The following is a 9688-nucleotide window of genomic DNA, read 5'->3' on the forward strand; positions in this document are numbered from 1 at the left end:
AACACAGTTCGACCTTGCTTTCCAACTTCCAACATTTCGAGAAACCTAAATCTCATTTCCAATGATTGTCGAAAAGCTATGTTATTTTTTGGGTAATAAATTTTGTTTATTGTTAGGCGATGTTTGTTAAATGGGAATTTAAGAGTAGAGTTTTTGCAAATTCAATTGCACTCATCTCATTCTCATTATTGATGTATCGTTTTTCCTCAAGTCTGCTAAGGGGAAAAAATAGTGAAGAAATGTTTCTTTCTCGGTGATCAAATCTCTATGTTCTTTGGATATGTTCTTTTTTGTGTCCAATTGATTCCACCACCCACTGCAAGGTGAGGTATTTGAGAGCTCACTTATTATGCTATTTGGAGGAAATTTAGTTTGGAGAAGTAACCAATAAAGAATGTTGTAGCCGTATCCTGCCATGAGAATAGCCCACCTTCTAACATCATATCTCGATAGCAGACTAGAATAGATACCTCTCAAAAAATGTGAGAATGGTCTTTGTGTTCTTTATAATGTCTTTGTATTTGATTCTAGCAGCCATGTCAAATAGGATGAGAATATAAAAATAAAAAAATAGAATGACAATGGCTCACTTAAATATCAGCTTGTGAAATGGGAGAAGATTTGTTCTACAAAAGGAATGGGAGGCTTGGTGTTAGAAGATTGAAGTTGAAATATTTTACGCTGTCAAGTTACTGGTTATATGGAGTTTTGGAAAGGAAATTGCTTGTCTTTAGAGATAAATTATTGTCGATAAATTGCGGTGTATAAATAGCAATATTTATTTCACTTCATACATTTCTTTTCTTATATTTTTATTCTAAACAAAGAACTTATTAAAATATAGCTAATTATTATGTAAATGAATACAATTGTAGGGAAGTGCCAACCTAGCTAATTCTTAGTGGTAAGACTTGTGGAATGTAGCTTCCACAATCTAAATTCAAAACCCCTTGAATCCAACTTGTCCTATCTATCTATCTATCTATACTTACTAAGACAGTGAGGAAAAAAGACCTTACTAAACCTCATCCACCATCAAAAGACCTCAAGATGCCTAAAACAGGATCTCGAGATTTGTAGGGACAGTCAGCAATTAGAGTAATCATAATTGTGTGTCCAAACACATTTCTGGCTGTCTGAACTGTCAACACCTCAATCTTCCATTCACTCTCGGAAAGAATAAGGATAGATGACCAAGAATGATAAATCAATCTGACCTGAATACATTTAAGCAAATAGAAACAAGATTTCCCTGTTTAATGGGATTATAAATTATTCCAAACAAAAGCAATTACACGATCTCTTAACAACTCAAAGATCATCTAAGTTGACCGATTCTGCCAAAAACTTTTCTAGTTCTTGCTATGGTTCCATTTCATCGTAGACCACTTTTTTAACTCTTACATTGTGTAAATATGATATAATACCTCATTTAAATTAAGATGGTTGAGCTCAGTCTATTTTTCTTCTCCTAGGGAGATCTGAAAGCTTCACCAGCATATCGCACGTTCCCAAGTTCCTCTTCAATACGCAGAAGCTGCATCCAAATCAAGGTTGAAAAAAAAAAAAAACATTAATGGTGAAGATTAGAGAAAAATGGTCAAAGAAAAAATTGTTAAAACCCTCTCCACTAATTTCTACCAATACAGTTGCTCACAGATGCCATAAAACAACCAATATTTTACTTAAAATACTAATGTGTCAACCAATATGTGGAAAAACAGTCTATTATATAGAAGTTCAACTATGTCAGATCCACTTGTTGACTGTCTCACGAAGATCTCTAGTCTCTAGTATTATAAGTACAAGAAGGTGGCATCTGAAAATGCACATGTATCAAAAGGGCTTATTTGTAATTTAAAATATTCATAAAAGGGATTTTGAAGATTATACAGTAAAAAATATATACTTTTTTTAATTTTGAAAACTAACCCTCGTGATCATGGGGTCATGGGTTGCACATGTATCAAAAGGGCTTATTTGCAATTTAAAATATTCATAAAAGGGATTTTGAAGATTATATGGTAAAAAAGATTTTTTTTTTTTATTTTGAAAACTAACCCACGTGATCATAGGGTCGTGGGTTGCAATTTTATTGGTTTTTGACCAAAATGACCCTTATTATATTAAGTTTAAATGTAAAGGTGGGGACATTTGTGAGAGCCAAATTTTGGTGTTGAACCACTTCTATTCCACCTTCTCTCATTATAATAGTCAAGATAAATTGCAGAAGAAACACCTCAATCCTCTAGTTATAGAATCAGGGATTTTCTTGGTAATTACTACACAAATTTATGTTTTCTCATTTTTGAAAAAGTGATTAGTTTTAATTTCTAAGGTTGAAAAATTCTTCAAGAAAACCCAGAAAAGAAAATTAAAATATTCTTCAATGACCAGGCAAACCCACTAAAAAAACAAAAAAGAGAATATTACCTGATTATACTTGGCCAAACGCTCACTACGGCAGGGAGCCCCTGTTTTTATCTGTTAGGGGATATAAAATAATTGACCAACATCAGTAAAGGGGTACATATTAGCCAACCATATCTAAGAGGCTCAGAAGACTTATATGGCAAACCTGTCCGCTTGCCAAGCCAACAGAGAGATCTGCAATAAAATTATCCTCTGTTTCACCACTCCGGTGGCTAACCATCACACCCCATCCAGCAGCTTTTGAATCAAGAGCGGCTTGAATGGATTCAGTAACCGTGCCAATTTGATTAACCTGCGAAAGAATGGGAACCAATAAATGGGGAAGAGTTCAACATCAAAACAATGCATGCCATAAAGAAAAAACAGGATGGATATAGGAATTTCTCAACAAGATCAGAACCATTAGTTCCCATCAGAATAAGGAATGAACCCTTGAATATGCATGATATGAAGCAGAAAATATCAAAGACGAAAACAAAAACTCCATAGATCGCAACTAAGTTCAATGAAGACGATGACATTATAGAAGATGAGTTATAGACACTTGCCTTTAATAGCAAACCATTGCAAGCCTTCTTCTGAATTGCCTCAACAATTCTCGTTGGATTTGTGACCAACAAATCATCTCCCACTATTTGGATATCAACCGAAGACTGTAATGAAGCCCATGAAGTCCAGTAATCTTGGTCGAAGGGATCTTCAATGGACACAATTGGGAAATCTCTGACAAACTCCTTGTACAATTCACAGAGGCCTTGATCTGTGAGTACGTGAGCTCCATCATTTGGCTGTTTCTTAAAGTTCAAGTCATATTTCCCGTCCTTTGTGAAGAACTCTGAAGCCGCAACATCCATTCCTATTTTAATCTGCATCATCCATTTTGAAGTTATTTCTTAAATGCTAAAGGTAGTATGGTTATGTTACCTGTTTCGTTGGTTCACTTGGTTCAAATTTGGATTCGCAGTTCGTGATTCGCCACTCTTGAACGAACCCAGTTCATAGAGGTAGTTTATGGCGGATATTAAGTCATTTATGTTAATCGCATGGAAGAAGACTTAGGTCAAGGGGCTATATCATCAGTTTAAAAACAAAGGGGTATCTTTAGTAAGGACCAAATCTTGGGATTTCTAAAATAAGGGTTATCTTTAATATTGACCAAAACAAGGGGGCATGTCTAAAATTCACCAAAATAAGGGGGTTCGTTAGGTTCACTGTTTTTGATAAACCCACTAGAACCGAACCTCAAACTGCTTCAGTTTGTACCAGTTTGCGGTTTGCTACCTATATTAGTGGGCCTGGTGTCATACTATGTCCCACAAAAGAAAAGGCATGAGAAGAAAAGCAATTGCTACCTTGCCAGTGTAACCAGCCTTTTCAATTGCATCTATAAGCAAAACCAGTCCCTCCCTGTTGTCCTGAACATTGGGAGCGAATCCTCCTTCATCTCCAACATTGCATGCATCTTGCCCATATTTTGCCTTGATAATGCCCTTCAAGACGTGGTACACTGTTACAACGTAGACCATATTAGATTCCAGATTTTCTCATCACAGGTCTTGGAGAAATGTAGAAACATATCCGTCTTGGTACAAAGACTCGTTAACAAAACCACTTTTTGAATTAGTCATTACCTAAAAACTGCACCCTATAAAATGATCCAAACCACCTAAAAACCAAATTACTTCTAACTGTTAATTACACAGTTGTAACTTTTCCTACCCGTTCACATAAATGCAACTTATCAGATGATTAGAGATACGGGTTCGATCATAATTCCACCAGAAACGGCAAGAAAGAAGAAAAAGAAAGAAAAGAATGTGGCAATGACTGTATTGCCCCAACTGATTGATAACCCAGTAATGGGAATGTGTTGAGGGTAAACATGGGGTCTCCTCAAGAGGCTTTAAAGGAAATATCTCCCGCCCCGCCCCACCCCGGGTTTGTGTAAATGTCTTGTATTCTATTGGGGGTATGTTGAGCTGCAGGGGTACAGGGAGATGGGCACGTTTTCCTCTACTCCTAGGTCTATAACTAGAGATCACTAGGGCAGTAAAACTTGAAAAGAAAATGGTGATTGTTCTTGATCTGATCTGTGGACGTAGGCACACTGCCAAACCACGTAAATCCTTGTGTTTTGTGCGACTTTTGTCCTCTTTTCCCCAATTGATTGATAACCCAGTAAGGAGAATGTGTCGAGGGGAAACATGGGGTCTCCTGAGGAGGCTTTAAAGGAAATATCTTACTCCCCCCCCTGTTGTGTAAATGTCTTGTATTTTGAGGGGTGTGTGCTGAGCTGCAGGGGTGCAGGGATATAAGTACGTTTTTCTCTACTCCGGGGTTAATAAATAGAGATCTCCAGGGCTGTAAAACTTAAAAACAAAATAGCAATTATTCTTTATCCGATCTGTGGACATAGGCACACTGCCAAACCATGCAAATCCTTGTGTTTTGTGAGATTTTAGTCCTCTTTGTTGTTTCGTTTCTCACCCCCCCACACACACGCACGCGAAAAAATAAAAAAACAAAAAAAAAAAGACAAAACAAAAAAAAAAAGAGAAAAAGGTAAGGGAAGGGAAAAATTGTTTTCTAACCTTCACTACCCATGCGCAAAGCCTCAGAAAATGAAGTTGCACCTACAGGAAGTATCATGAACTCTTGCATGGCTAGATTATTGCCAGCATGGCTACCACCATTTATCACATTGAAAGCTGGAACAGGCATAACAAGCTCCTTTGTCCCTGATAATTCCTGAATGTGCTTGTAAAGGGGCACTCCCTTTGCACCCGCACCAGCTCTACATACACTTAGAGATACTCCAAGAATGGCATTAGCCCCCAGTTTAGATTTATTTGGAGTTCCATCAAACTCTAGCATGATGGCATCAATGTCAGCTTGGTTCCTGATTGTAAGAAAATTAAAAGCATAAATATCAGAACTCCAGATTCTACAAACAAAAACTAAATTTTGTGAACTACAGTCAACATCATGGTAAGAGTGTATTTGATGAAAGGTATGGTGTTGACAATTATATTTGAAAAGGTTCCAGATCATTGCCATGGAAGTTTAGGTTCAGTTTCTATTTAAACTCATATTCTTTCATGGCTCAGCCAGCCATGATTTCAGTGCGTAATCAGCCAACAGATTCCACAAATTTGTTAACTAAGTATGGACTTGACCAACTCAACCACGTCACACCCTAAACAATACTAAGATGACATAGTGAAGTCAGCATTCGATCAATCTAGGTTCTCAACCTTGACAAACACGCTAGCTGGAATTAACTGTTCTATGGAATAATGGAGTGACTCTAGTCCGTTAGATCAATTGGTCCACATAACATCATGTCAAATGCATCAAAGCCATGTATGATTCATGGAACACTGGATAAATATTTGACTTGCTATCTTCAACTCTCCACTATGAAGGACCAGAAACAAGAATGATTTCCATAGAATCCACAAATTCGAATTTCTCTTTACATCTCAAAGAACACTAGTATTTAATTAGGCGTCACAATTAACCAGTAGATTATAAAAATAATATAGCAAAATTTCTTCTAATTGATCAACTTTTAATGGATCAATATTTGACTTGTTATCTCCATCATGAATGACCAGAAACGATAATGATTTCCAAGGAAAATTTGCAAATTCAAATTTCTCTTCAAAGCTCAAAGAAAATTAGTATTTAAGTAGGCACATTAATTAACCAGTTTGATCATAAATTCATCTAACTGAAAATTGTGAAATTCCTATTTCAGTGCACTATTCATTTAATGAAAACAGTAAATTATCATTTTCTCAATTAAAATTTCTTACCAGACAGGAAGAATCTAAGTTAAATTACAAAAATACCCATTCTCAAAATGTTTTATTCAATAATAAACACCAAGGGTTATTTTAGTAATTTAAAAAAGTGTTATTTCCTATTTGGTAAAAAGTTAGTTCTCGAAATTAAAATGAATAATGCGTTGAAATGGGAATTTCACAATTTTTCTCTACTTATTTGGTAATTTCCCGATAACATTGGTATTTAAGTAGGCGCATCAAACTAACCAGTTGATCATAAATTCTTCCACCCAATCAACAAAAATATGTTTTTTTTTTTCAAAAATCGATCAAATTCAATTCAAGCACAGATTCTACTCAAAAGACTTCAACTTTTTATTTTTACCTGACATCGATGCCGATCAGCTTCGGAGCCAACACTTCATTAATATTCTTCACAGCAGTAAGAACACCCTTTCCTCCATAAACACTCTTATCTCCATCTCTAAGCTCCAAAGCCTCATAGATCCCAGTAGAAGCTCCACTGGGGACTGCAGATCTATACAGATCATCTGTCACAAGATCAACCTCAACCGTTGGATTTCCTCTACTATCTATAATCTGCCTTGCTTTCACCGATTTCACAGCGAACTCTTTAGCAGTTTTCACCACCGAAGGAGCAACAGCTATAGAGGATCGTACGGTTAGGGCACGAGATTTCAGAGGAGAGAGAGATTGGGTGGAAGAAGAAGAAGATGGGGATATGGATGGAATTTTGGTGGAAAGGAAAGGTTTTGGGAGGAAATTGGAGGTTAGAGCCATTTCTAGAGGAGAAATGTTAGAGAGAGAAATAGGGAACTGAAATGGGAGGGGTGTTTTTGGAGAGAGAAAGTTTAGGTTAGGGTTTTATAAATAAAGAGAGATTGGTATTGAGAAGTCCGTCGAGTGGCGATGGAAACAGTGGAAGGTTTGGTGGTTTTTGGAGGTGTCGTTCAAATGGGTTGTTTTGTTGGTGGTGGTTCGAGAGACGTTGAAACTTAAAAGAGAGACAGAGACGGAGAAATTAGGTGCACACTTAGGGTCAATTTTTTAAAAAAGGTAAAATTACAAAAACGGTCACGATTCTGAAATTCCCTTTTGGCATTTACTTTTACAAAATAAAAAGGTTCCATTGTCTTTTTATTGAATTCTCACATGAGAAATTTTATTGATATGCCATGAAACTCTAAGGGTCCTCCAATTTTTCGGGCACCACTAAAAATAAAAAAATTGTTGTGGGGTACTTCGTGTAAAGGTCACCCCGCTCACCCTCCAATGATCCCAATGACTTGGGCAAAATGGAGGAGAAGAAGAAAAATAGAGAGAGAGATCAGAGAAGAAAAAAAACAATGAGAGATTGGAGAAGAACTTATCAAAGTGTGACTACAACACAGTTGCTAGAGATAGTTACATTTGTAGAGTGTCGTCAAATTTTATTTTATTTTTTAACTTTGGCCTGCCCATAAAGGTTGGTAGTATGTCAATATAACTTCCCTTCACACACACACACACACATATATATATATATACATATATAGGGTCCCGTTCAGCAACAAACATTTTGGCAAACATTTTTCAAAACATGAGTTAGAGGTTTTGGAATGGGCTGATTTTTGGTGAGGATAATCTCTACGGTGAGGAGATCATCCTCACCAAAATCAATCCATTCCAAAACTTCTAACCCATGTTTTGAAAAAAATTTTGCCAAAATGTTTGGTGTTGAACATTTCCATATATATATATATATAGGGTCACGTTATTACGACCCCCTTTACGACACACCTTTTTGTCTTATATGGGCAAAAATGTTTGGAATGGGCTGATTTTTTGTGAGGATGATCTCTATGGTGAGGGGATCATCCTGGCAAAAAATCATCTCATTCCAAAACTTCTAGACCGTCCGATTTTTGTTGAAAAATTATAGACCGTCCAATTTTTGTAAATCAATTTTGATGGGGTTAGAAGTTTTGGAATGGGATGATTTTTTGCCAGGATGATCCCCTCACCATAGAGATCATCCTCACAAAAAATCAGCCATTCCAAACATTTTTGCCCATATAAGACAAAAAGGTGTGTTGCAAAGGGGGTCGTAATAACGTGACCCATATATAATATATATGGGTCGGTTCCTGCAACACACATATATACAACGTGTTTGTCTTATATGGGCAAAAATGTTTGGAATGGGCTGATTTTTTGTGAGGATGATCTCTGTGATGAGGGGATCATCCTGGAAAAAAATCATCCCATTCCAAAACTTGTAACCCCATCAAAATTGATTTACAAAAATTGGACGGTCTATAATTTTTCAACAAAAATTGGACGGTCTAGAAGTTTCATAATGAGCTGATTTTTGGCAAGGATGATCTCCTCACCACAGAGATCATCCTCACAAAAAATCAGCCCATTCCAAACATTTTTGCCCGTATAAGACAAAACACGTTGTCTATATGTGTGTTGAAATGCTTGTCGTTTGAACCTGACCCTATATATATATATGGGTAGCATTCGGAGGCCTTAAAGAGAGTCAAGCATTGTGTCAAACATTTTTCAAAACATAAGTTAGAAGTTTCAGAATGGGTTGATGTTTTGTGAGGGTGATCTCTATGATGAAGTGATTATCCTTACCAAAAACCAGTTCATTCTGAAACTTCTAACCCTAGTTTATAAGTTGAAGAATCATGGACCATCTGATTCTTCTTGTAAACCACTTTTGATGGGGTAAAAAGTTTTAGAATGGACTGATTTTTGGTGAGGATGATCTCCTCATCATATAGATCATTCTCACAAAAAATCAGCTTATTCAAAAACTTCTAACCCATACATTGAAACAATGTTTGGTTTTCTTTAGAGCCTCCGAACGCCACCCTATATATATATATAGGGTCCCGTTCAGCACCAAACATTTTGCCCAACCATTTTTGTCCTACTTGGAATGAGTTGATTTTTGTTGGGATGATCTCTATGGTAAGGAGATCATCCTTACCAAAAAATCAACTCATTCCAAAACTTCTAGCCCCATGTTTACAAGTTGAAAAATCGTTGACCGTCCATTTTTTGTAAACCATTTTTGATAGGGTTAGAAGTTTTGGAATTGGCTGATTTGTGGTGATGATGATCTCCTCATCGTAGAGATCATCCTCACCAAAAATCAGCCCATTCCAAAACTTCTAACCCATGTAGGACAAAAAGGGTTGGCCAAAATGTTTGGTGTCGAACATTTCCCATATATATATATATATATATATATATATATATATGAACAGCGTTCCTAAGACTCATATTGGGACTCACATTGCGACACACCGTTTTGTCTTATATGGACAAAAATATTTGGAATGGGCTGATTTTTTGTGAGGATGATCTCTATGGTGAGGAGATCATCCTTGCCAAAAATCAGCTCATTATGAAACTTCTAGACCGTCCAATTTTTGTTGAAAAATTATAGA

The 9688-nt window shown here is 36.4% G+C and overlaps 1 protein-coding gene across 1 annotated transcript; it reads right to left on the reverse strand.

The window, feature by feature from the left end:
• Positions 1 to 1200: 1200 nt before the first annotated feature.
• On the reverse strand, positions 1201 to 7248 carry ENO1 (enolase 1). Its single transcript, XM_086442760.1, has 7 exons — positions 6607 to 7248; positions 5025 to 5332; positions 3786 to 3940; positions 2982 to 3299; positions 2579 to 2725; positions 2434 to 2484; positions 1201 to 1537 (listed from the first exon to the last, which is right to left on the reverse strand). The coding sequence occupies exons 1-7, from the start codon at positions 7020 to 7022 to the stop codon at positions 1472 to 1474; spliced, it is 1461 nt and encodes a 486-aa protein (XP_086298886.1). The 5' UTR covers positions 7023 to 7248; the 3' UTR covers positions 1201 to 1471.
• Positions 7249 to 9688: the final 2440 nt, after the last annotated feature.

This window comes from Akebia trifoliata, chromosome 5 (assembly GCF_017979445.1).
Source record: "Akebia trifoliata isolate Shusen 1 chromosome 5, ASM1797944v1, whole genome shotgun sequence".
Lineage (NCBI taxonomy): Eukaryota > Viridiplantae > Streptophyta > Magnoliopsida > Ranunculales > Lardizabalaceae > Akebia > Akebia trifoliata.